Source organism: Aphelocoma coerulescens, chromosome 9 (assembly GCF_041296385.1).
Source record: "Aphelocoma coerulescens isolate FSJ_1873_10779 chromosome 9, UR_Acoe_1.0, whole genome shotgun sequence".
In the NCBI taxonomy this organism is placed as follows: Eukaryota; Metazoa; Chordata; class Aves; order Passeriformes; family Corvidae; genus Aphelocoma; species Aphelocoma coerulescens.
The window spans coordinates 25,363,723-25,391,106 of NC_091023.1; the positions used below are offsets into that span (position 1 = coordinate 25,363,723).

The following is a 27,384-nucleotide window of genomic DNA, read 5'->3' on the forward strand; positions in this document are numbered from 1 at the left end:
GTCCGGGTGGAAAGAATCCGGGCATTTATTGATGGGTGCGGGGGCAGAGGCACGGATGGACCCGGACTTTGCAGTCAGTTCCTTCTCTCCGTTACCAACACCCAACGAGCTCCCCAAATCCTACCCCAGAACTGTGAGGGAGATACACACAATGGCATTCCAGAGTTGTGCCATGATGTGTTCAACTTTATTTCTTTTAAAGTTTTTATTTATTTATCTTTATTTCTGTAAGTGCTGCGCAAGAGCTCTCAGATCCTGCAGAACATTCTCGTGGATCCCCTCGGATTCTCCTCCCGGGTGGCAGCTCCGTGCCCTTCTCACTGCTGGTGCAACAGAGCCTTTATTCCCTGATTCTCTTGGAATGGGGCTCGTCATTAGAAACTTGGTGGAAATCCTTCCCCGTCGGCTCCCGCGCTGTGAACAGGAATTCACCAGAAAATTGCCAAAAGCGTTCCGAAATAGCCCCAAAGTCAGCCTGCAAAGGACCCAGGAGCTGGGCCAGTGATCCCAGAGGTCTTTTCCAACCTTCCCAATTCCATGGTCCTGTGATTAAAGCTCAGGACTTTTTCCTGGGACACAGAGGGCTCTGACGTCCCCCTGTAACTCCCAGGTGGGGTTTTTTGGGGAATTATCGCATTTTCCTGCAGTGGATGCTGCAAAGCTCAGCCCGGAGCCAAAATCTGGGAAAGCTCCGCTCCCACAGCGACTGCAGCTCCCTGTAAATGTCATTTTTCATATTTAATCACCCTGGCTGGCCCCAATATTTACAGCAGGAGCCGTTTGATCGGGGAGTTCAATGTATTTATGGTTAAACATCCGAGCCAGCCCGGATATTGGAGGAGACGGAGCCAGAGGCACGGACAGGGAATTGTGCCCAGCGTGAGCTGGGAATGGAACTGCACGGGGAGGTTGGGGCTCTGCTTTTCCCTGCAGGATGTCTGAATTTCATTTTTAATCCTTGGTGGGAAAGGAGCTCCTGGCAGGGGTGCCTGGGTAGATTTTATTCATCCGAGCTGGGGGAGAAACACAAAACCCAAAGGAAAAAGCAAGAGAGGAACAAAAAATCCCCAAACTACAGAAACCCCCCAAAAAAACCCAAACAAACAAACAAAAAACCCACCCAAAAAACCAACAACAACAACAAAAAAAACCACAAAAAAACCAACACAAACAAACCCCCAAAAAACCAACACAAAGAAACCCCCAAAACCCCACCAAAAAAAACCCCAAAAAACAACAAAAAAAAACCCCTAAAACCCAAAACCAAAACAAATTAAAAAAAACCAAACAACCAAAAAACAACCAGAGGAAGGAACAAAAAAACCCCCAAACCCCCCAAAAAATCAAGAAAGGAAGAAAAAAAATTCAAAAATAAAATAAGAACCAGTGAAAAGGTTTTACTTTGCTATTTATATACTTTCCCCGTGTTATTTTATATTAATAAAATATATAGAATATATATTATATAGAATATATATATTATATATTCTTTCTTCCATATATTCTATTCTTCTATATATTATATACTATATATATAATATTAAAAATTTTTATATTTTATATACAATATATAAAAATAAATAATTTTGTAAAAAATAAAATATATAATTAATTACATCTATTACATCACATCTATTATTAATTATGATGATAATTTAGGCAGTGATTCTATATCTATCCACCCCCTATATAGAATTATTCCCATACTTTACCATGCTACAAACACACCGGGAGTGGAGCTGTGTAAATCAACACCTGGTTGCTGAAGCAGCCTTTGGAAAATGCAATTCCCAGAAAATTAAAAATGCATTTCCCCCCTGCCCCCCCCAAAAAAAACCCTTTCCCATAAAGGCACTAAGAATCCCCATCCCAGACTGGTTTGGACTGGGAGGGACCTCAAAGCTCATCCGGACCATGGGCAGGGACACCTTTCCCCATCCCAGCCCCAATGTCCAGCCTGGCCTTGGGCACTGCCAGGGATCCAGGGGCAGCCACAGCTGCTCTGGGAATTCCATCCCAGCCCCTCCCCACCCTCCCAGGGAACAATTCCTTCCCAATCTCCCACCCAGCCCTACTCTGACCCACTGCACAACCCCCTGGAATAACTTCACTCCTCAGTTTCTCCATTTGTGGGCAGAAATCGGGGTTTGCACCATTAATCACCGGTGCTCTGGAGCAAGGACTCTCTTCCTGCTTGCAAACAAGGGATCAGCGTGCCCGGGATATTCCCAGAGCATCCCAGGCTCCTCCTGCCCATCCCAGCTGGATCCACACCCCCAGGAGAAGGGGCAGTGCCCTGGAAGCCAAAGGCACAAGCTCCTAATGCTCCAGAGGAGCAGTGGGCAGAAATACAGACAAATATCGGCCAGCCCTGGTGTTTCCAGCCAGGATAAAAATCCGAGGCACAACATCCCCCTGCTCCGTTACTATGGAGATCCCACAGAGGACAGAACAGCACGGCAGAGCCCTGGGGATGAACCAAAGCTCCCAGACAAGATCCTGATCTGCCCATCCAACAATTCCAGGCGCAGGGAATGCTGATCCAAAGGCAAGAACACAACGGAGGGAGCAGCAGGGCTCACCCCGAGCGTGCCAAGGTCAAACACATCCCGTTAATTAACCAGGGGCTGCTGGCTGCAAACTGCCCCAAATCAGCCCTTCTGGAACTGCTGTTGTTCCGTGAGCCTGTGGAATTCCAGGCTCAGGCCACGCTTCCCACTTTTCACCCAGGAAACAGCCCAAGAACTCAGCCCATGGCACTTAAAATTTTAAGTAGAATTCCTTCTCTGCTTATTCCAGGGGGTCTCAATTGTCCATTTCAAATCCATTTCTGGTGCAAAGGATCCCTGCAAATCTCCAAGCATTCAGGAAAGACGCCCAACCACAAATGGATGAAATATCCCTGGGTTTTGTCCATCCACCTCACATCCCAGCAGCGGGGAAAGCTGCTGGATAACCCTGCTCCAGGGTTGCTGCAATCAGGGAAGACATTTCTCTGGGATTGGAGCTGTGGGATAAGGCAGGACACACAGCTGCTGATTGCTCTTTTCCTGGGAAATGGGAACTGTTGGGATTTGGGGGCTGATGGGGTTTTGATTAACTCCAAACTTTTCCCACACGCAGGAGACAGGGACGACCTTTCTACTTAGGGAAGTGACAGCACAGGAAAAGATTCCTGGGAGTCCTGGGCAATTCCCAGCCCACAGGTTTCTATCCTGCACAGGAACACACTCCCACGTCATGGAAAACTCATGGACAAACCCCAGGGAGACAAGCAACAACCATCCCTTCCCTGTCCACAGCCCCACCTTGTCCCAGATCCCATTCCATGAGCAGCCCCTCAACACCCACCTGAGCCAGGCTCAGGAGGCCACAGGGATGTGCTCCCCCCTCCTCCTCCCTTTCCCACTTTTCTTAAAGCTCCAGGGATTCCAGCAGCCTCCAAACCCTGCTGGGAGCAGGATCTGCCGCTCTCAGGTGTGGCACCACAGCAGGGAATTGCTTTCCTGGGAGAAGATCGAGGTGGCTTCCCATGGAATCCCTCTGTGGGCTTTTCCTGGGCTGCAGTTTCCTTCCCGGTACACCTTACCCCGTCCCTGGCACCTTTCCCAGGTGTCCTCCATGAATCCTGCCACCTTTACAATTTCAACCAGGATGCAAAACCCCTGCGAATACTCAGGTGCCCAGCCCCAGCTGCACCCAGTAATTCCCACAGGGAAATTTCCCTCCTGCCATGCCGAGCTTCCCACCTCATTCCCAGCAGGACATTCCACCTCCAAGCGTCCCAAATTCCCCTTCCCAGCTCCTTTCACCCTCTGGCACGGCCTCACCCATCCACGCCCCTGCAGTGTGCACCGGCAAAATATCTTTGCCCAGGCCCTGCATGGAAAAAGGGAGCAGGGAAAATTCCATGCGGGAGCCTCTGGTGCTGCTTCCTGCCGATCCAAGCATTTTGCTGGAGAAAGCCTTGGGAGCACGGCAGGAAAGGCAGGGAATGATGGATCTCACCCAACCACCGGCACCACAGCGAGGGGAGAGATGGAGGGAGCGCTCCAGAGCAGCAGATGCGCAGGGGCTCCCTCGCATCCATCTTCCACACGTTCCTGCTCCAGCCGAAATTCCTGCTCCAGCTGAAATCCTCGCCCCGGGCACGCACAGAGGGCAACAGGCACGGCTCACCCTCCCCACCCCCACGGCTCCAGGGGCTGTTTTTCCAGGTGAGGAAGTTTTCCTCTGGGATTTATCCCTGCATTTGTCAGGAGGAGACTGCTGGGTCTCAGCTCCGTGGATTTGCTCTCCAGCAGGATGTGGATGAGCCCAGCTCCACCTGTGGCTCCATCCTTTTCCATGGAGACGCTGGCGAATCCCTGCCCCAACCCTGCCAGCAGCATCCAGCCCGCCGGGAAATGAGGGATACAAAATCCAACCTGAGCCCCAGGAGCCCAGCCCCCATTCCAAAGCCTGCTTCCCACCGCAGGCACACCCAGCCACGGGGGCAGCACATTCCCGATGCTGGGAATTCCCCTCTGGCTCTGCCCAGCTCCCTGTGGTTAATGCCTTGTGCCTTCTCCTCGCGGGTGGATGCTGTTTAGGAGCAGTAAGGGGTATCCGGGCGGGGTGGAGGAGAGCAGCGCTCCCGCTGCACGGAGATGTTTGTTGTTTATTCCTCTTCAAGGCTCGTTAGATTAATCTGTTCTAAATTACCACATGCTGCCAGGCACAATTATCGGGATTTATTGGGATCATTCCGGTGCTTTATTTCCCTCGGATGGGAGGTGGGGGTTGCTTCTCCAGTGCTCCCAGGAAGCTGCTGCTGCTGCTGGAGCAGCATTCCCTTCTCCAGAGGGAACAACCTCCAGCTCAGGCTTCTGTCCACACGAATTCCCTTTTTTTTGCCAGCAGAGAGGAATCACAGAATCATGGAATGGTTTGGAATGTTAAAGCCCATCCCATTCCATCCCCTGTGCAGGGACACCTTCCCCTATCCCAGGCTGCTCCAAGCACCCTCCAGCCTGACCTTGGACGCTGCCAGGGATTTGGCAGCCACAGCTGCTCTGGGCAAGGACAGAACTCCTGCCCCCCGAGCATCTTCCTGCCTCTGTTTCCTGGGTGGAAATGGCTCCTCCTCAGACGTTCCCTCAGGCTTTCCAGGAGTGACACTTACACGGAAACACGGAAATAAAGCCTCCCGCTCCGTGCTGTGTAAAAAGACTTCACCTCATTCCTTTAGGAAAACCCCACATTTTTGTTCGAAGCTGCAGTTCCCGTTATTACATTTAATTGGTGCCCTCAGGGGCTCAAACCGAGCCCGGCTGGGCTGACATTTAATTATTTTCCACCAGGGCTCGTGAGGGAAAGGTGCAATTAGAGCAGGAGGGGCTGGTGCTGACTCCCACCAAACAGACCTGGAGGGGCTGGGGCAGGGAAGGGAACGGAGCTGGGAAGGGGCTGGATCCCCAGGAGCGGCTGAGGGAGCTGGGAAAGGGGCTCAGCCTGGAGCAAAGGAGGCTCAGGGGGGACCTTGTGGCTCTGCACAAGTCCCTGACAGGAGGGGGCAGCCGGGGGGGTCGGGCTCTGCTCCCAGGGAACAGGGACAGGAGGAGAGGGAACGGCCTCAAGTTGCAGCAGAGGAAGTTTAGGTTGGATATTGGGAATAATCTGACCATGGAAAGGGTTGTCCAGCCCTGGCACTGCTGCCCAGAGGGGTTTAACAGCCCTGTGGATGTGACACTTGGGGGCAGTGGCCTTGGCAGAGCTGGGGGTGGTTGGACTCCGTGACCTTGGAGGGTTTTTCCAACCTGAACCATTCCATGATCCTGTTATCCAGCAATGCCAAAGCCAGGGGCAGAATTGGGGTTCTCCTTATCCTCAGGGGGGCTCTGGGCACCTCCTTCCCACCCCAATAAAATGAGGGCAACAACACCTGCACGAGGGGCTGGGAACCCATCAGCTGCTGCTTTAAACAACACCTCTGTAACCAACATCACCTCAAACAACATCACCTCAAACAACATCACTCTAAATAACATCACTCTAAATAACAGTTTCTCCCCTTTGAAAGGCCCCCTCCCTCCTCCCAGGGAAGAGCATCCAAGGTGCTGATGTGGGAGGAAGGAGGCAGAGCCTGTTTGAAGCCCCAGCACCCCCAGCATCCCCATGGATCCTCCCTCCCCAAACGCCTGCACTGTGCAAAGGCTTTTGAACTGAAGTGTTTAATCAGGATCTCCCGAGAGGAAATGCAGCCACGAGGAAAGAAAGAGCAACTTTTTCATAGAGGAAGAAAAAAGGGGCTCTTTGGAGTAAAACAAATGATTCTCTACCAAAGAACAGCCCGGGGACAGGGAGCCAATGGGGAGCTTTTGATGCCACAATCCTGCACTGAGATTAATTCAGAGCTCAGTTTTTACCCCAATTATAAATCTCCCTCAGCAAGTAAGGAAATAGAATTTATTCTCCTCTGAGAGCAGACTGAATTCCAGCCTTTCTCTGTGAGTTTTCAGCTATGGAGCTTAGGGACAATCTAACAAAATTATCTCAGCGCCGCTTTCATCAAATCTCTATTATGTGAGTATTATGCTTTTGATTTTTAGGCCGTGCCCTACCAGCTGTAAGCAAATTACCTCAGGATATTCCCACTTTTCTGCCATTTAGACAAATCTCCATTTCCTCTCCTTTCAGGGACAGAGGGGAAATGCTGGAGTCACCAGGGGCACTCTCCCAGCAGGGACAAAACATCCATTAAACTTTAACCCAAGCAGTTCCACACGGCCCCACGATCTTTCCCAAGATCTGATTGTTCTGCTGAGGTCTCTCCATGACCTCTGGGAGTGGGAACATTTCATTTCCACGGATAACCAGGTTATCCAGCATAACCCAGCATTGCAGGGACACCCCACAAACATGTGCTGCACACTGAGCCCCTGTGTTTGTGATAAAATGACCCAAAACCAGGAGAAACCAAAATTCCAGTGGTGCAGAACCATGGGATGGAATCCCTTGTGCTCCTCAAGCCCTCAGACTTCCTTGGAAATCCAAATCTCTGCTTCCAACTCCTGCTGTTTCCCTCTGGGGTATTTGACAAACACAAACACAAACCCATATCCAATATTTCTCACACCCAGCACGCTGAGGCCTCATGTTTACAGTGAAATGACCAAAAACCAGAAGGAAACAAAATTCCACCAGTGTAGAGCCAGGGGATGGAATCCCTCATGCTCTTCAAGCCCTCAGACTTCCTTGGAAATCCAAACCTCTGCTTTTAACTCCTGCTGTTTCCCTCTGGAATATTTGACCCCAGCCCATATCCAATATTTCTGACACCTGGCACGCTGAGGCCTCATGTTTACAGTGAAATAACCAAAAACTAGGAGAAACAAAAATTCCGTCAGTGTAGAGCCAAGAGACAGAACTCCTTGTGCTCCTCAAACCCTCAGACTTCCCTTGGAAATCCAAATCTCTGCTTTCAGCTCCCGCTTTTCCCTCTGGGCCATTTGACCCAGCCCACACAAGCCTATCCCGTATTTCTGGCACTCGGCATGCTGTTATTTTAAACACAGTTTCAATAAACTCCCGGGGCTGATGCAGTTGGAGGCCTGCAAACAAACGAGCTCATTAAACACCACGGGCACTCAGCAACATCTCCGGTGGCCAATCCCAGCTCGGGCAGGGCTGTCATTTATAACTTCGATCCCCCCAGCTAAAGTGTTTAATCTGCTCATAAACATCAATCTCTGATCTTTATTGCCCCATTCTGCAGCCTGAGCACAAAACCTGCTCCAATTAAGCCCCCCCAAAGTGACTCTCGCAAATAAATACTGACTTTAATACTCCACAACAGAATTCCCTGTCTTTTATTGAAGCATCCCTGGAGCTCGGGAAGAGGTTTGGAATGACAAGAGCATCCCCAAAGGGCTGGGGAACAGCAGCTGGGGAGCTGGAGCTGCTCTGGGACAACGCAGATGTCACCAGGAGGTTACGGAGTGTGGCCCAACATTCCGTGTGACATTCCATAACTCACCCTTAAAAATGATGGGAGATCCCATTAAGCTCCAGTTGGCTCCAGGCCCTCGTTCTCCACTCGCCAGGGAAATGGAATGGTTGGGAATGATGCATGGAGCAGGGGAGGACTGCCAGGAAAAATAAATCAGAGGGAGCCCGTTAACACCTAATGGTGCCAGGCTGCCATTAATTCATTCCCAATCCAAGGAGCTGTTAAAGAAGCCACTGGAATAATGATTTTCCTCTGGATATCAGCACGGCTCGGAGCTGGAATCTGCACCCGCTGGAGCATCAGATCTCTTTCTGCAAGATTCTCCTGGGAAAGAACATTTTCCAGTGGAGATGGATGGTAATTAAGGGCAATTATCCCAGTCCAAGGCAGAGAACTTGAAGAGTGCCCCACATTCTCCCCACATTCCTGCAGGAGCCCAGGGAGGGGCAGCAGCCGGCACATGGAAATCTGCTGGTGCCAGTTTTTAACAGGATTTGCTGGGTTTCTGCTGCACAGAAGGAAATGTAAACCCACAGTTTATTGTCCAAGAATTCCCTTAATAGGAAGATAATCTGTGGGGGGAAAAAAAAGGTCATTTTGGCTTCACTCACCACTTCTGTTTCCCTGAGAAAACAAGACAAATGAATCATGGAATATCCTGAGCTGGAAGGGACACCCACAGGGATCATCCAGTCCAACTCCTGGCCCTGCACAGACACCCCAACAATCCCACCCTGTGCCTGAGGGCTTTGTCCAAACACTCCTGGAGCTCTGGCAGAATCAGGGCCAGGATGATTCCCTGGGGAGCCTGGGAAAGCAAGGAATGCTTCCCTATCAGGAAAGGCTGAAATGAGTTTTTCTGTTGTGTTTTTACACCAACATTCACATGAATTCCAGAGATGTCTGAGCAAATGGAAAGTTTAGCAGAGTCCCCATCCCTGGAATTGTTCAAAAACCCATGGATGTGACACTTGAGGGTGTGGTTCAGCGGGGAACGTGGAGCTGCTGGGTTGAGAGTTGGACTTGATGACTTTAAAGATCTTTTCAACCTTAGGGATTCTGTGATTCCATGATTCTATGAGACTATTCCAAGCCCTGGGATCCTGGGAGGTGCCTGAGCCAGCCCAGGGACTGATCCTGGAGCCCAAGGCTTGGCCATCCCTGTTTGTGCCCAAAGCTCCATCCATCCCTCCCCATGGATCCATGTTAACAATCCTGGAGCACACGCAACCCCGGGGAGCTTTGCTTCCCTGAAAAATGCACCAGCTTTGTTCTGAGCCAGGAAAATACATGGAGGCACTTAAATTCCTGCCTTTTAGCCCTGCAGCTCTGGGAATGCATTTGACTTCCTGATTCCAGCTGCTGCAGCTCCTCCAAGGGAGCTTCTCCGGTGAAGTGTCCGGCGTGTCCATGAAGCAGCTGGGACAGGGATCACATCAGCAATTCGGGAAGTGCTGCTTTCAGTCCAGACACTGCTTTCCACCTCAAGGCAGAAAAACGTGGATGAATCCCCAGCAAAGCCATGTCCTGAGAATGTGAAACGTTGCTGGCAGTGCTGGGCAATCCGGAACGTGCTCCTCGCTGGAATGAGCTCCTGAGCGCTTTGGTTCATCGGGAGGCCAATTGCTAACCCTGTCAGGCAATATTCCAGTGATGGATACCAAAAGGATGTCCAGGGTAATCAGGCTCTGTTCCTGAGGGCTGTAATTGGGTTAAGCTCCTGAACAAACCCTTCGGAGCAGCAGCCTGGGCAAAGGGAGAGCAGGAAATGCAGGAGGAAAGGAGGAGGAAAAAAATTATTCCATGCAAAGGGATAAATTTGAGTCTGTGGGTTGTGCTCTTCATGTGACACCTTAAAAATGATTAATGGGAATAGAAATGTCACAGAAATGTATGGATATGGCCTTATGGAAGTGACCATGATGCCAGCATCATGGAAGTGTGGAATGCTTTGGATGGCAAGGGACCTTAAAGCCCACCCAGCACCACCCCTGCCATGGGCAGGGACACCTTCCACTGTCCCAGGCTGCTCCAAACCCTGTCCAGCCTGGCCTTGGGCACTGCCAGGGATGGGGCATCCTTGGAAAAATCCACTCCAGCACCTCCCCACCCTCCCAGGGAAGAATTCCTCCCCAACATCCCATCTAACCCTGCCCTCTGGGGGCCATTCCCCAACCCAAGGGCTGCAAGTTCCGGATACTCCAAAACGCAGGATGTGCTCCCTCTTCAGCCTCCTACTGCCCTGAAAATCCCCAAACCAATTCCAGGACATGCAATGCCCTGAGCCAGCTCACCTCTGCTCTCAGTCCCTCATTTTCATTTAACTCCCCCATTACAAAAGGAAAGGGCGTTGGATCTGCTTTCCCCTCCAGCAGAAGAAAGCCTGGAATTCCCAATTCCAGCACTACCAGTGAGAGATTTTTCCTGGAGTCAGCTCTAAACTAATATTGACATTATAGCCAATCCATTACATGTCCCTGTGTTTACATCAGGACCCACTGGCAGGACAACCAATCCATCTAAATGTGGAGCTGTTGGATTTCTGTGGAGCCTGGGAACGCCACCTCTCCCCTCCCATTTTCCCTCAGCTTTCCCTGTGTGTATCCATCACTCCTCACACGTTTCATAAGCTGGGACATCGCCTCCAGTCTCCCTACAAACTGCTTGGAGTGGTTGTTTCGATCTAAAAGCCTGGGAAATTTGCTTTAGGGAGCTCTTCTAAGCAATGTGTGCTCTGATGGATGAGAAAGTCAAGGGTTGCTCTGAATTTCGTCTTCACGGGGGGTCTGAGATGCAGGATGGGCAACGAGGGACACCCCAAAAACCTCCTCCGGTCCAACAAATTAAAGCTGATTTCCTCCTGCTGCTACGCTGTAAAACAAACCCCCAAAGACCTATCTAAAAATATCAAATAACATTGGAAATCCACATAAACTCACCCGCAGACATTCTGGGAACACAGCAGGATTTTTAACGAAGTGCTGAAGTCTGGAGCTGAAGGGAATTCCCATCAGGATTTAAGGGACACCCGAGATGTCCCTCTGGGTTTGCCCCAGCCCTAAAGGAGCATTTCCCCCCAGCTGCCACGGGGCCGCTCCGTGCCCCCCATTCGCTCCTGCCCCGTCCCCGTTCCGGCTGCCAGCAGAAATGGGGATGGTGCCAGCGCCACCGGGCTCAACCCCTGCCATTCCCAGCTGCTCTGTGCCCACGCACAGAGCTTTGTAAACACGGAAACAACTCAATTAATTCAGGGCTAACGTTGATTGCGATCATTTGAGGAGCAGCCCCGTGTTTACAGATCCACAGCTGTGAAATCCGAATCCCAGGCAGAGCAGCTTGGTCAGGGGAAGCAGAGCAGGAATTATTTCCTTCCTTCTGTTTCCTGGGAGGCCCCAGCTTTGGCTTGAAGAACAAAGGGATCCCAGCCCCAAATCCCAAAGGGACAAGGAGGTTTTCCTCCAAAGGTCAGGTCCAGCTGGATCAGACAAAGCTGATCCACAATAAACTCCCCAAACCCACTCAGTAAGACATGGAAGAGCCACAGAATCCCAGAATCCCTGAGGCTGGAAAAGAGCTCCAAGACTGAGTCCAAGCTGTGCCTGATCCCCACCTTATCCCCAGCCCAGAGCACTGGGGACACGTCCGGGAATTCCTTGGACACCTCCAGGGATGGGCACTCCAAACCTCCCTGGGCAGCCCCTGCCAAGGCCTGAGCACCCTTTCCATGGGGAAATTCCTGCTGCTGCCCACCCTGAGCCTCCCCTGGTAATGGAGAACACCAAGACTTTACCCACCCTGAAAATAAATTCAGTCGAAGAGAAGTGAGGGGTTGAGGTGCTTTTCCCAAAGCTTGGACTCTATTCCATGGAATCACAGATTGGGTTGGGTTGGAAGGACCTTAAAGCTCACCCAGTGCCACCCCTGCCATGGGCAGGGACACCTCCCACTGTCCCAGGGCGCTCCAGGGACAGTGCCAGGGACGGACTCCCTGTGCCAGGACCAAGCCGGGTAAATCAGGCACCGAACCGCCCTCAGCAGCTGCAGCCTTGGAGCTTTCGATCCCAATTTCCCAACGCTCCCGAGGCAGCAGCGGGGCAGGGCTGACCTCTAGTGAGGGATGCCTGAAAAAGAGAGGATTTCCTGGGATAAAGCTCCCTCCGCACCAGTTCCCTGAGCTCACCCACGGCCCCTCCTCCCGCAGGGCTCCGCAGCCGCTGCGGGCAGTGGCACAAAGCCGATTCTGAGGAAGTTGGTCCAGTAAATTCCTGATTTTGAGACATTTTCAATAAATGTTTCCATCACTACCCAGTGAGGGTTAATCCCCTTTCCCACACTCAGATCCTGCCTGGAGGGGGTTGCAGCTGCCAGGGGAAGTTGCTCTGTTTGCAGAAGTACCCCCCAGGACTGGAGCAGGAGCCTGAAGGGTACAGAGAATTCAGGAACTGAAAACGAAGGAAAACAGGAACTTCAGGGTTGGATCATGCATGAAATGCCAACCTCGAGGGAACAGCAGAGGAGCTTCTCCAACCAAAATATGTCAGAGTTCAAGAGAAGCAGAAGATGAAGAGCAAAATTCAATTTATTTCTCTCCCCCCCCCAAGAAAAACTCATTATCCATAACGGGGGCAGATTTGCCTTCGGATCCTCAAAGAGAAAATTCCCCCAAACCCTCCACCCCTTTGGGGAAACAAAACTTTGCTTAAAAATTGCCCCAACAACTCCCAAAGGCAACCCCAGAACCCTCAACAGCCAAAAACCACAGGTGCCAGTGTCCATTTTTATTTAAAAACACCTAAAATTCACAGTCTGCAAGGAAACCAACCAACCAACCACCCCCTCAGTGCCGAGGAGCCCAGAAAGGACCAGTAAAAACCAGCACAGCTCAGGGGGGCAGGAAGCTCCCAGGCTGCTGCTTTGTTTTGCCAATTGTCCTTCAGAATCCAGAACTTCCACCCAAAACAGCCCTTCAGGAAGATGAGAGTTTTCCAGGAACATCAAAGAAATCTCCACTGCAAAGTCTCTTTTAAAACCAGCTTTAAGACCATGAGTTCTGCTTAAATTACTGTAGGCAAAAATAAAACATTCTACGTAAAATGTAATATTTGTATCCCAACAAACTCCTCTCTCCACAGCCAAACATTTCCAAAGGCTCTGGAGCGTTTTGTGGCACACGAGGATTCCCTGGAGTCATCCCAGGAACATCGCCCCTGTTCCTGGGGTTCCACAAACCCCCTGCCCCTGCCCTTTAAAGCAAGATCAGCTCACTTTGGATAAATTATCCCTCATTACCTTGAGGAGTAATTAAACCAAAGCAAAATGCACTCTGCAGGAGCTCTGGGAACTCCCGGTTCAGCAAGGAGCCTTCCATTGAAAACGATGGGAAAACGCTGAGTTTCACCAGGGAATTGAAGGCTTTTCCCTCTGCAAGCAAAATTCAGTTATTGCTTTAACTCTTTTTGCAGTTTTTAGTCACAAACTCTTAAAAATGTATCAGTTTTCACATGATTCAGGGCTTGCAGAGGTTATTGCTGCTCCTGAGCTGGGACGAATTCCAGGGTTAGCACTTTTGGTACTTCTGGAAGCGGAGTTTCCTCTGAAATACTCACTTGGGAGTTTCTCCTTACCTTTTCCTCCCAGAAACGTGGAACAGAGCAACCAAGGTGTCCAAGAGGAGAGGCTGGAAAAGCCCCACTTCCATCCAGGCTCATCCCAGCAATTTAATTAGGGAATTTTCCCATTTCACACCCGGAGATCCAATCCTGGCCACTGACTCAGCTACTCACGGAGTATTTGAGACAGGAGGCTGGAGCAGGTACTCAGAGGTTCCACCAGAGCCAGAATTTCCCATCAGGATCTCTGAATTGCCCAGGAAGGAGGAGATTTAGCCAATATTTGAAATCTAGGATCTAGGCTTGCAGCAAAGCACGGAGCATCTGCTTGTGCTGGGCTCTGTGTCCCAGGAAATTCAGTGCATTCCTGCTTTTCCAGAGGCCAAGGTGCTATTTCAACACACTCCTGTGGGCCAGGGTTGATAAACAGGAGGAGTAATGAGCTGGGAGCTGCAAAAAAATAAAATTAAGACATTCCTCAACTTCTGGGGTGGGCCAGCCATTGATTCCTTTCCTTCGTTAGATTTTTAATTACTGGGAGATTTATTTCTGAGAACAAGCCCCAGGAGCTTCACTCACAGCTGGAGCTGCTGGCTGTTAGGAACAGCCAAATTTCTAAAATAAACCCCTGATTACTCCAGTTTTTCATTGTCCTATGACCCCCTGTTAGTGATACCTGAGCTCCAAGTCTGGACAGGTATTTATTCCTTAAACTAAAGGCATCAGCTTTTGGCAGCAATTTTGCCAAATCATCTTCGTTCTGCCGTCTGAGCCTCTCCTGCTCTTCTGCTCTGCAAAAGAAAAGTGCCTTCAGATGTTTGCCCTGAGCAGTGTGGAGCCAAGCAGGGAATTCTGGTTATTCCAATGTTTTGGGGTATCAGATTAATGACCCTGAGACATGCAGGGGTCAGTAATTCAGTGTAAAGAAACAGAGAGGCTGTTTTCTGCAGGTTCCTTTTATTTCATTCCAAGATTTCAGCAGAAAGAGAAATCTTTTGGTTTTTCACACATTACAACGTGCTCAGGGAGCTCCTGTAACAACTTTTGTATCTGTTAAACAAACTTGCATCCCTTAAAGTAAACATTGCAATACAAAGAGAATCAAGAAGGCAATAAAAGACTGCTCAGCAGTCTCAGAATTCAGAAATCTCCTACAAAAAAAAAAAGTCCATTTGAGCATTTGTGGCTCTTTTTCCATCAAAGTGTCGAAAGGAAACAAACCCAGAGCTGGAAATACATTTAAAAAGTGGATTTTGCATTAAGACAGTGACAAGAGCAGCAGTGAGCTGTTGAGAGCTCGGGGTGAGCTCTACCAGAGAACAAAAAATGCCTTTGGATCAGAAACCTCCAGCCAGGTGTGGGCACAGGAGGGCTCCGAGCTCAGGCTTTACCCCAGGGCACCCTGCCCAGCTGTGCCCCCAGGACAGGTGAGAACAAAGCAGGGACCAGGCAAAGCCCAGCTGTTAATGAATCTTCCAGACAACTACAGTGCACCCTAAACTCTCCTTCTTCAGTGGTGGTGGTGCTGATCAAGTGTTCCCACTTCGGGATGGGGTTTGCTACTCAACTTTCCTTTCTGAAAGAAACAGTGGGACAACAATTACTGCAAACACTGGCCTGGGGCATCCTAAACCCCACAGATCCACAGGAATCACTGGAATCGTTACACATGGGGGAGAAGCAGCTCTGTTTGGACACAGAATTCTGAGGTTTGGGAAGGGTTTGGTGTGTTTGTATTAAAAAAATTGGATTAAAAATCCCTTTGGCTCAAGGAAACCCATCACAATTAAGTCAGGTTTTAATTTCCTTGAGCTTTCCTCAAGATTAATGTGTGGGAAAAAAAGGAAAAAACCATATCAAACCTCACCAATTCCCTTTGCTCACAGGTGCCGTGGGTTTTTGGGGATTAATTTAAGTACCACCATATGGGCACAGTCCAGTGTTGGACAAGCCCATAAATCCATTTGTAAGAAACACGTTATTAGCAAAGTATCTGGATCAAACAGGTATGATATTATAAAATATATATACAACTGTGTGATGTACAACATCTGCAGGTGAGATGTAATTACCTATTAAAAACTAAAGAATTCCAACAGAACTACAGGAAATGAGCTCCAGGATGTGAGGGAGCTGCTGAGCTGAATCAGGTCAGAACAGAGAGCATTCCAAAGGGAAAATTCCATGTTCTTCACACAGCAGCATCTGGGACTCTACAGGTGTGGTTTTGCAAGCTGTGATTTGCCACACATTGATTTATTCTCTCACATAAAAAATGTGAAATTAAGAATAATGAACATATTTTAATAGGATGAACCATCTATGGGAGTGTCCCCACCCATGGCAGGGCTGGGAACTGGATGGGCTTTAAGGTCTCTCCCAACCCAAATTATTCCATGAACTGCCAAAATTTCCTTATTCCAACCCTTTCTGCCACCTAAAGTGCTCCATTTCCTTTTAAAGGAAGTGAATCCCATTTTACTGAAAAGTCCTGCCCTATTTTCTTCCTAAAAATTAAAACTTCTCACTGTAAGAGGAGCACTTGTGACAGATCTGACCCCAAGCTGAGTTTCACATCAGTGCTGTGATTTAAACTCAACATTTTCCACCACATTTCAGTTGGAAGGGCACTGAAATAGAAGAAAATAGAGAGGAAAAGTGGCAGGAAAGGACACCTGGATAACTGCTCCTTCAAATATTGATCCACAGGGGCAGGAATACGAAATCCTGATACAGACTGGTGAGAAAATCAATCCAGCCCAAAACAGACTCGAGACAATGATCTACTGAATCCCTCCAGGACAAACATTTCCCAAGGCCACTGATATTCACTGGCTCTGTACTCACTCAGAAGCAGCAGCTTTTTGCAGTTTTGCCCTTTTCTTTGCAGACCAGTTGAGATCACCACCTGTAACAGCAGCAACGGGCACACTGAGACCTTGAAAACTGGGATTTCTGTGCCTTTGGTATCAAAACTCACCACAGAGGTTCTCAGAGCACTGAGAAGTCTGTGGAATGGTTTTACAGAAGTAAAGACTGAGGTGAAGAGAAAGAGAAGCTGCAAACACTCACCTGCGAGGTGATTCACAAAGTACAGCATGACCACGGCTATCAGTGACACTGGGAAAGGAAAGGGACAGGTTTAGCTGGCAATAAATGAACAGGTTCAACCCACAACCAAGATTTTTCATGGCAGTTGTAACTCAGAGGAGTTTTCTGCTTTTGTAAATCCCCCATGCTCACAGCACGTGGTAATTCAGAAAAGGATTCTTATTTTAAACTTGCACTCTAAAAGACTATTATTTGTCTATCTTTTACTCCATTTTTTTAAACACTGAAACACTTCACCCTTCAAGAAAACCCCAAACCACTTCACTGGCTGTGAGTTCATCTCAGCACTGCCCCAGCTGACACCTCTAGAAGAGGAGTCATTTCTGTTTTCCAGGAAATATGAAGCAAAAAAGCCCAACAAAGCTTCCTGAAGCCACTCCCAGCGTGTCCCACACTCACAGCAAACACAGGCACTGAAGAAGACTTCCAGGAACAGGTATCCCCTGGTGTCCAGGATCATGCCAGCTGCTATGGCAATCACTGCCAGGCCCAGGTTCTGGATGGACTGCATGCTAGGACAGAGCAGGACCACCACATGGATGTGGATTCCTTAGGGAAAGCTCCTCAGTGGCACTGAGCTAACAGGAGATGAGCTTTCCCTGTTTGCTGGGACATGTGGAAGGCAGGGCTCCAGCTTTGCAGAAGCTCCTGTGCCTCCCCCCAGCCTCGTGCTGTGTCCCAAAGCCACATCCCCAGAGCAGCCAGGGCTTCCTGCTCCAAACCTGGAGGAGCTGGGAACCAGGAATGGGTTGGAACTGCTCAGATCCAATGGTTCAGGAGTGTCAGGAATCAGGGAATGGTTTGGGATGGAAGGGACCTTAAAGCCCATCCAGTGCCACCCCTGCCATGGCAGGGACACCTCCCACTGTCCCAGGCTGCTCCAAGCCCCAGTGTCCGGCCTGGCCTTGGGCACTGCCAGGGATCCAGGGGCAGCCCCAGCTGCTCTGGGAATTCCATCCCAGCCCCTGCCCACCCTCCCAGGGAAGAAGTCCCCCCCAATCTCCCATCCAGCCCTGCCCTCTGGCAGTGGGAAGCCATTCCCTGGGTCCTGTCCCTCCATCCTTTGTCCCAAGTCCCTCTCCAGGTCACCCCAAAGCTTCTCCTCTCCAGGCTGGACAATCCCAACTCTCCCAGCCTTTGCTCCAGCAGAGCTGCTCCATCTCCTGCTCCTGCTGGTGCTCTGGATTTGCACAAATCCATGGAAGTACTTACAAGCCATAGGCAGTTCCCAGCTGATGTTCTGGGACGACAAAGGCCACCATGGGCCACAGGGCACAGGCCAGCAAGGAATAGGCCACTCCCAGCAGGCACTGGGGACACAGGGACAGGCAGACAGGGTTAGAGGAGAGGCACTTCTGATGTCGAACTCTAACAAATGAACATCTTGCCCTTCCCTTTCTCCCAAAAGTGACAAAAAGCGAGCTCAAGTAACACCTCGTGCAACAGAATTCCAAATAAATATCCACTTTTAGAACTTCTTCCAGGAATGACCCCCAAAATAAATTCTATTAATTAAAATTGAAGAGCCTGACTGAACACCCAGAGCTGCACCTCGCTAGAAAAATGCCTGAAAACCAAAGTTTTTAATCCCTGCCCCACTGGTGAGCACCATAATCCTCAGCTCCAAACAAATATTTCAGGGCATCTGCTGTCAGTAATGCAGATTTTTACTGAGGTTCAATCCAGCACATCAGAGGCACATTGAGCAATAGTTATAAACTTCAGAAATAAACTAAAAGAACCATTTTTAGGAGAAAAGTGAGCACCTGGCACAGGAATTTAGTAATGGAGTGAGGCATCTTTTCCACCTCACAACTCGCAGAACAATTCAGCATTAACTCCATTGCTTCTTTTGTATTTATAAAAGAAATACTTGATACTGATTTTATTTAGATTTAGCTCTAAATCCCAGAAAAGCAGGTTACCATGGCTATCCAGGGGTTCCAGAAGGTAAAGGCCAGCATGATGTGCGAGGCCAGCGTGGTGATGACAGCACACAGAACCCAGATGATGTTCTTGCCAACTTTATCCACCAGAAGGCCGAAGACTGGGGACATGGGGGCTGAGATGATGTACACAATGCTGCAGGAGAGGAAGAATTCAAGACTGAACACTCCCAGAGTCATTTGTTAACTGTGAAGCCAGGAGAAAAAAAGCACCTCCAAAAAAATCCCAATCATTTAGAATTCCCAAAAGGTTTCAGGCATCCAAGGAAATAGTGACAGAGCTCTGGGAATCACAGCCCAGTGTTTCCTTGTTGGGTTTTACCACTTTGGGGTTTTGCCACATCACAAATTCATCCTCAAACGACCAACACTGAGTTCTTTTAGTGTTGTTATTACACTGCTTTTATCACTCAGAAAAGAATCACCAAATACTAAAATAAAACCCCTCAGAGCTTTTTCTTTGCAGTGTGAACACCCATTTTCAATAAAAAACACATCCACAACTTCCAGTTATTCCTTGGGTCATGTGAAATTATTTCTCCATTTAAATCCAAGTCACAGGAGATCCCAAATCTCTTCCCACCTGCCCAGAGCCCAAAAATACATCCTAAAATTTGGCAGCATTCCTAATTAATCAATTCCAATATACCTGTTAATTGCACTGGCTTCCTGGGGGGAAAATCTGAATTTTTCAATAAAGAAAACCCTGAAGGAAGAAAAAAAAAACTGTTTAGGAAAATGCAGACTTGAAGGACATAAAATCAAAATTAAGTTAGACAAAGAGACAAGAATCTCATTTACAAGAAAATTAAACAGAGCTTTGACATAAATATCCCAGATTCTCATTTATAATTAATTTAGGAGCTTGTTATCAGACTCCACAGCTTTTAATTTAAGGATCATTCAAATTATACTTTGGGGAAAACATAAAATGTCCACAGCCAACATTTAACCCAAATAATGAGATATTGGGTTGTAAACATGGAAGGAATCCTACAGGACAGCAAATTCCACCCCATGTTGTAAATCTGTATCCAGTTTTAATCAGGAAATCAAACATTTCCTCATGCTCCTGAGTTCTGACAACTCAGAGTGGTAACTCCCACAAAGCTCAGCAGGTCATCGTGAAGCTTTTAAGCATTTGGTTAAAAGCCTGGCCAAATTCCAGAGGAACAGCTGGAAAAGTGAGCAGCACTTACTTCCCAAGGCCGATGAAAGGGAAAATTGCTGCGTAGTAACAGACACAGATGACAAAGATGAGCCACAAGGACAGGGAGAAATCCTTCACATCTGTGAGCTTGATCACTTCTCCTGCAGTGGGGCAGACACAGCATGGGTTCAGTCAGGATAAACAAACCTGGCATTCATCCCCCCTGGGTAACCCCCAGGTGATCCCAAATGCCCCCTGAAGCACATCCCTGCCCCTGCCTGGTTGGAGTTTACCCCGTGGGACTCACTGCAGGACATCCAGTGTTAAATGCACGCTGCCAAAGCCAAACAAATGTGCCTCCCACAGGAAGGGATGGACAAGAGCTCTACAGCCCCTGCAAGCCCTGAGCAGCAGAGTTCAACACACCTGGCCAGGGAAATCTTCCACCAGCTGGAAATTCCTGCCTAGAGCCAGGCTGGATGGGGCTTGGAGCAGCCTGGGACAGTGGAAGGTGTCCCTGCCCATGGCAGGGGATGGCACTGGGTGAGATTTAAGGTCCCTCCCAACCCAAACCAGTCTGGGATTCCACTGGATCTCAAATTTAATTTACTTTTAATTGGGTTAAGTTCTCCCACATGGAAAACTCAAGCCACCACACGCTGACAGGGAAGAGCTCCCTGGTTCTGCACCCCTAATGAAGGGAATCAGATCAACTCCAACAAAACACAGAACTGGTGGCAAGGGCACAAACTGGTGTGAACTTTTATTTTTATAAATAAAGCAGGTGACAGTGCATCTGCCTCTTGAACTGGTGTTTAACACTAAAAATTCATGCAAAATGAGCTAAAAATGGTAACTGTGAAGATGTTCAGCAGCAGCCACTGAATTACCCCAAATGCAAACCTGCCCTGTGCAGAGGAGCTGGAAGGGTCTGTTCCAGCTCAGGCCCACCACTCACCTGTTTTCCCTTGCTCTTTACAAAGCAGTTTCTCTGCTCTCCTGTCCAGGTAAGCCAGGATTAAAGCACAGCTCAGTGAGAAGAGACAAGTGACACCACCTGAAGAAGGCAATACCATGTTTAGCTAACAACTCAAAGAGTAATTTGGTTTTTCAGCCCAATTAGTGCAGTTTTTGTTGGACATGTCAAGGTACATTGAGTTTAACACCAGCTTTAAGGCTCAAGAGCAGTGCAGCTCAAAGGTTAAGGTGTGAAACAGGTGTGCAGACACCTGCCTTGGAGCACAAACATGAACATACATTTATTTTATTTAAAACACGACCACCAATCCCCCTCAGCACAGCCAAGCTCCTCATCTGCACCTTGCAGGGACAGAAACAAAGCCTGGCCTTACTCCCAACACCAGGGTCTCCATGCCCATGGCTCTGAGGGAAGGGAACACACCCCAGAATTGTTCAAATTCCACTTTGACAACCAGACAACCACAGGCAATCTTTGACACCCCTCAGAAAATTTTGCAAGTCTTTCCTTTGCTCAAAGCATGTGAAATATTTCATCTCCACAAGACACAAACTTGAATTTGGCAACCCCAAAAATGCCACAGCATTTCAGCAGCCGCAGTGACCTGAGGGAATATGAGAACATGATACAAAAAGTGCTGGAATTGCTCCTCTGAGGCTCAAACAGATTTGTGCTGCTTTTAAGTGGTTAATAAGTGCTTTTAAGTGGTTAATAAATCATTAACACACATGCAGGTGGACAGCAACCCAAAACATCACTGACCTATCAGGAGAGCCAGGCCAAGGGTGCTGGGGCCAGCATAGCCCAGGAGATCCTGAACTCTGGAGTAGATCCATCCCATGATATTCATGTTCACCGTGCTCCCCTAGGCACAACAGAGCCATGTGAAGAACCCAGCATTTCCCAGCTCCAGGGATTCGACAGGAACATCAGGCAGAAGGGTTTACTGGAGACAAGCAGGGAAAATTCTACCCAGGGAACTTAAACCAGCAGGAAAAAGGATCCAAATGATTCCCTGCTGGCTTGGTAACAAATTAATCATTGCAACAACAATATAACATCACAAATTTAAATTTTATACAAATCTGGAAGGGTTTTCACCAAGACTTGAGAAGTGCATAAACCCCACAGGCACGAGCTCATAAACTGAGCTGAATTCCATGTATTGGAGCACACGGGATTCCCACCTGACAGGCACCAGGAAGAAGCACCTTTTCCCCTCCCTTTGCCCCCAGAAAGGATCCATGGCTGCAATCCCAAGACTACCCCCAGTTGAGAGCAGTTCAGCTGAGAGGAGGCAGCTGCTCATGAGCACCAGGCTGAGCATCCCCCAGCCCCAGCAGAGAGCAGCTCACTGCCCCACCAGGGAAACACCTGCAGAGCTTAAAAATACCCCAGGCTGCCCCAAAGGAGCCCTAAAAGAAGGGGCACAACTCCTCTCTTCGTTCTCAGCTGTGCACTGGTGCAAGCTTACAATTCTGGCCATGCTGAGCTGCAATCCAAACACCAGGTTTAACTCCTTGCCCTTGAACCAGCTCACTGCATACGTGTTCTGGGCCACTGCCAGGGACTCACCACCTATCCTGAAAAGCAAAAGAAAACATTTAAAATGCAGCAGGCAAAGCAGCGAGGTCCTTGGCAAGAGAAGAATTTCAGAGAAATCTGGCTGTGTACAGGCAGAGGGAATGCAGATTTCTATACACAAGGCAACAGAAAACAAAGATTCAGAAACAGAATTGCAGTGATTTAAGAATCATCGGTGGTTCCACAGGTTTTGGTTCAGCAAGACCTGCAAAGTCCTATTTTTTGTTTTTAAGTTACACAGAGAAAGCAAGAGAAGATCTTGCACTCCTCAGCTTCAAAATCTCAAAATCCAACCATTTTGTCTCCAAGAGGCAGCACTTTTCGAGGAGCATTTTCTAGGGCTGGGTTTTGTAGTTTTCTAGATGGCCTTACCTCAGAGAGCACAAATCTGCTCTTCCAGACTCACCCAAATATGAATCTGCCCACTTCCATCAGCCAGAAAGTGTTAAACAGTGCTCCCAGAGCAAACACCACCTGCAAACAGCATTGAAGGGAAATGATAATTGTGCATTTCGGGTATGGAACAAACCAGAACCGTGCAAAAACAGGAACAGAAATGCTTTTCCCTTCCCAAAAATACTTCACATCCACTTCCTGCTCTGCTTTTTGGTCTTTGCTCCCTCTGCTATTCATCATATCCAAGCTGGCCCACCCAGTGCTGTCCTCAACCAATTCCACATCAAACGTGTGGCTCCCTCCCATGATTTCACTCACATTCCAAGATTCCCTTTTCCCAGATACTCCAGCACAACCCAGGGTTCTCCCATTCCAGTTCTCAGCTGTCTAATGTGGAACACAAATTCATCATCCTTCACCCCCTCCCCTGCACTCACCTGCCCAACACACACAAAGATGCTGAATATTATAGTGCCCAGCCTGGAAAGAAAACAAAATCAAATCACGTCATGCACAACCAGAATCTTTTTTTCCCCTACAAAACACTGTGTTAGACCTGCAGCAGGGAAACAAGGGGAGGTGCATGTGCAGTAAAAGGTCTCTGTAATAAACTGTGCAGCTCAACAGCTCCCATAGAAAACAGGCAGTGCAAGGTGGTGCTTTTTAAGCAAATTTATTTAAATTATAAAGGAAAGGAAGCTCAGCTATATTGTTAAAACATCCTAAATTGTGTGGGGAAAAAAATATTGAAAAGGTTTATTGCAATGTGGAAAAACTTTTTAATATAAAGCTTAAACCTCACCTGCACTTTTGGCTCATCATTCCTTGCACATGAGTGACACAAACATTGCACTCACCGAATTCCAAACACTCTGTCTATCAGGAAACCTCCAAAGAAGCACAGAACCACATTGGGCCAGGAGTACCAGGCATAGAGTGCCATGAACTGGGCTGTGTTCACCTTCATGTCCTACATAGCACCGGGGAATTATAAACGGGATTATTCCTGAGCTAATTGCAGGGACACAGAATAAATATCCAAGCAAACCGTGTAGAAACAAGTGCATTCCTGACCTGGCAACTGCTTGTCATTCACAGAATTCCAGACTGGTTTGGGTGGCAAGGGACTTAAAATTCGTTTTGTTCCAAGCCCAGGAACGCCTTCCACCAGCCCAGGCTGCTCCAGCCTGGCCTTGGGCACTGCCAGGGATCCAGGGGCAGCCACAGCTGCTCTGGGCACGCTGTGCCAGGGCCTGCCCACCCTCCCAGGGAAGAATTCCTGCCCGTATCCCACCTCCCCCTCTGCCAGCGGGAAGCCCTTTCCCCCCTGCCCCGTTACTCCACGCCCACGGCAAAGGTCACTCTCCCTGCTTTCCAAAGCCCCCTGGCAGCGACTCACCCGCTGAACCTGCGTCTGGAGAGCGGCCGGGTTGTCGTAGCAGAAGTAGCTGCCTGCAGGGAGAAGGCGACGGCTCAGAGCTCCGTCCGGGCGCCCCACACACCCGGAGCCCCCCCACACGCAGCCCCCCCGGCCCATCCCGCACCGAATCCCAGGAAGCACATGAGGGCCAGGACGAGCAGGCGGTGCGGGAGGCGGCGGGGGTCGCAGGCGGCGGGCAGGGCGCGGGGGGGCCCCGGGGAGCCGCCGCCGCCATCGCCGCCATCGCCGCCCAGCAGCGCCCGCTCCTCCTCCGCCATCGCGCCCGCCTCACGTGAGCGCCCGTCACGTGCGCCCCCCGCCCGCCGCGTGACCCGCGCAGGTCACGTGCGCCGTTGCCGTGGCAGCGCCGGGGCTGAGGCCTGGGGGCTGCGGGGGGGGGGGGGGAAATAGGAACTTCAAATAAAGCTGAATAATGAACTGTGAACGTGAATGTAAATGTGAATGTGAAGGTAAATGTAAACGGAGTTTGAGGGCCAGGCGGCAACCAGTCCGCAATAAACATCCAGGGAAATGCAGCAGCTTGCAAAATTGCTGTATTGTCCTCTTTTTGGGTGCTAAAGTCATGGGATCACGGAATCATAGCATAGTTTGGGTTAGAAGGGACCTTAAAGGTCATCCATGGGCAGGGACACCTCCCACTGTGCCAGGCTGCTCCCAGCCCCAGTGTCCAGCCTGGCCTTGGGCACTGCCAGGGATCCAGGGGCAGCCCCAGCTGCTCTGGGAATTCCATCCCAGCCCCTGCCCACCCTCCCAGAGAACAATTCCTCCCCAATCTCCCATCCAGCCCTGCCCTCTGGCACTGGGAAGCCATTCCCTGGGTCCTGGCCTTCCAGCTCCTGATGAACAGCTCCTCTCCACCTTCCCTGGAACTCCCTTCAGACACTGCAGGGCTTCTCTTCTCCAAACTCATTTCTCTTGAGCTGTTTGCTCCAAAAAGTTCTTCCCATATTAGACCAACCCTTGAAAAAGGTGGGGTTTTTACTTTAAGAAGCTCCAACCTTCCACCAAATTTCATCTTCTTGCACCAAAATGACCCGAATCCTGTGTGCACATCCTGTGCTTTTGGATCCAAAATATGCTCTTTTTCAATAAAATAAGCTCTTAATGAGGCACTTGTGATTTAGTTCAAAGGATTTATTTCTGTTTTCACAGTGTAGAAAGGAAAGGGCTGAGTTTTACCTGATGTGCTGAACCAAGACATTCACCGTCCAGCTACTCTGCCATGAATTTGATAAGGAACCATAGAAGAAAGTCAAAATAACTTCTCAAAACATGCAGGTATCACGTTGTGAATCAGCTGCCAGCTGCTCTTGGATGTGAAATGCTCCATTTCACTTGATACGTGTCTTTTCAGAGACCTGTCTAAACAGAACTGTGTTATTAAATGAATCCTTTTCAACTGCTCTCAACTGGCTTCGATTCCTTGAAATCCGAGCGTCTCCGTTTACCAGAGCAGCTGTGAAAAACATGGTCTTAAATTACAGGGCTTCACTGGAAAAGCACTTGTGCAACAAATTTGAGAGTTTCTGTGACCAACTCAAGGATTACGGTGACAAACTCGAGGGTAAGCGGCGGGCTGGGAGCTGTGGGGCGGAGAGCCAGGCTGGGCACAGGGACACCGAAAGCGGTGAAGAAGGGGCAGTCAATAACTGACTCATGTAAGCACAAGTTAACTATTGGGAGACAGCAAATGTTAGTTTAGACAGACGATGTTAATTACAAAGCCTGAGAAGCTGAATTCACCCTAATCTTGTCAAGATAGAGGGGACAAGGATCATCTCAGAGATTGCTGAATCATCCCTCAAAGGACTACGCATGCCCAGGGAGAAAAGTGAAAAAGTTCACTGCGAGGAAGACTACTGGCCTTCATCAGAAAGACCCCCGAGGAAGAGGAGAGGCCTTCCTCAGCGCGACCACCAGGACACACAGCGCATGCCGGGCCCATATGCTAATGATGCTAATGATGCTAATGATGCTAATGATACTAATGACTTCCGAGAAATAATTTGTGTAACCACACCTGTCCCAAGGAATGTGATGAATATTCATAATTTAACCCTTAATACTGTGTTGTAGAGAGCACCAGGTGTGTGTTGGGAGGAGCGATCCCCACACACCCGGCGCGCCGAATAAAGCAAATACCCGCTTCTCTGACTCTGTCTCTGAAGTGTCTCCTGGCCCGGTTGTGGCACGATTCAGCGGCGGGCTGGGAGCTGTGGGGCGGAGAGCCGGGATAGGAACGGGCACAGGGACACCGAAAGCGGCGGCTGGGAGCTGTGGGGCGGAGAGCCGGGATAGGAACGGGCACAGGGACACCAAAAGCACCGGCTGGGCTACCGCTGGGCCCGCAGGGGCTGGAGGGGGCGGCGGGAACACCGGGGCTCCCGGCGGAGCCGCCCCGCTGGGACAAGCGGTGGAGCCGCGGGCGGTGCCTGAGGGCCGGGACAGGCGGGACCTCGGGCTCAGGAGCGGCGCTGCAGCTGCGAGCGGCGCCACAGGAGCCTGGGCTTGGGGGGGGCAGGCGGCAATGGAGGGGGCGATGCTTCCAGGGGTCCCAGCCCTTCTCTTTCTTGTTTGCCCTTTGCTCCTTTCCTTGGGTCTCTGACAGCTTTAAAATTCTTATCCCCTCAGGCTCTATGTTTCCCACCCAGCATGAAGCGTACTCGCTTTCTTCTGCGTTAACGAGTTCTTTTGAATTTACAAATCCTTGTAAAGCCTGACAGACCCAGACTTCGAGAGCCATACCTGGGCCAGAAGATACGGTCGGAGCTTATTTCCTTCTCGGCCGAACCGAACATACAAAACTGGATCATTTGGACTTTGCTTATCTCCTTTTGTTATAAATGTACCGTGATGTTGGCTTTTCGCACGTTCCATCATTGTTATGAATGGACTGTGATGTTCTTTTTTTCCTGTTCCTTAACGTGAGAAAAGCTTTGCCTGGGCTCTGCAATGTAACGCTGTAGAATGGCCGCAGTTTGGGTGCTCAGTTTGGGAAGGATGGGGGGGGTCTTCACATTCCTGGAAAATCTTATTGGAAGAATAAAAAAAAAAACCCGAAACCAGAGGGAATGGAGCCAAGGAAAAAGATAAGACTGATAAGATGATACTCAGCAACTCCAAAGAATGAATGAATGCTGCATGCCGGTGATGAATAAAAATAAGCGCTGTACTTTTA

General features: G+C 49.4%; 1 protein-coding gene across 8 annotated transcripts; it reads right to left on the minus strand.

The window, feature by feature from the left end:
• Nucleotides 1-234: 234 nt before the first annotated feature.
• Nucleotides 235-27,384, minus strand: MFSD1 (major facilitator superfamily domain containing 1). Of its 8 annotated transcripts, none has more exons than XR_011152900.1 (18): nt 24,310-24,480; nt 24,165-24,217; nt 23,623-23,735; nt 23,203-23,245; nt 22,776-22,843; nt 22,260-22,368; nt 21,548-21,650; nt 20,765-20,863; nt 19,856-19,967; nt 19,306-19,362; nt 18,636-18,792; nt 17,923-18,020; nt 17,110-17,222; nt 16,672-16,719; nt 16,447-16,507; nt 14,276-14,390; nt 13,615-14,049; nt 235-414 (listed from the first exon to the last, which is right to left on the minus strand). XR_011152900.1 is itself a non-coding variant. In XM_069025053.1 (18 exons), the coding sequence occupies exons 2-18, from the start codon at nt 25,405-25,407 to the stop codon at nt 13,990-13,992; spliced, it is 1,431 nt and encodes a 476-aa protein (XP_068881154.1). In that variant the 5' UTR covers nt 25,408-25,564; nt 26,952-27,384; the 3' UTR covers nt 12,754-13,989. The 8 variants fall into 8 exon arrangements, 6 of the variants coding, with proteins under 6 accessions (XP_068881154.1, XP_068881155.1, XP_068881152.1 ...); XR_011152899.1 differs by lacking the exon at nt 235-414 and adding an exon at nt 7,856-8,126; XM_069025053.1 differs by lacking the exons at nt 235-414; nt 24,310-24,480 and adding exons at nt 25,386-25,564; nt 26,952-27,384 and having other exon boundaries at nt 12,754-14,049.

Coding starts and splice junctions, on each gene's coding strand:
- MFSD1 (XM_069025051.1), bottom strand. CDS start 24,463: ATGGCGGAGGAGGAGCGGGCGCTGCTGGGCGGCGATGGCGGCGATGGC. Junction 20,864..21,547: donor TGGCCTGGCTCTCCTGATAG/GTCAGTGATGTT, acceptor TGCCTTCTTCAG/GTGGTGTCACTTGTCTCTTC. Junction 19,968..20,764: donor TAAAGAGCAAGGGAAAACAG/GTGAGTGGTGGG, acceptor GCCCCACTGCAG/GAGAAGTGATCAAGCTCACA.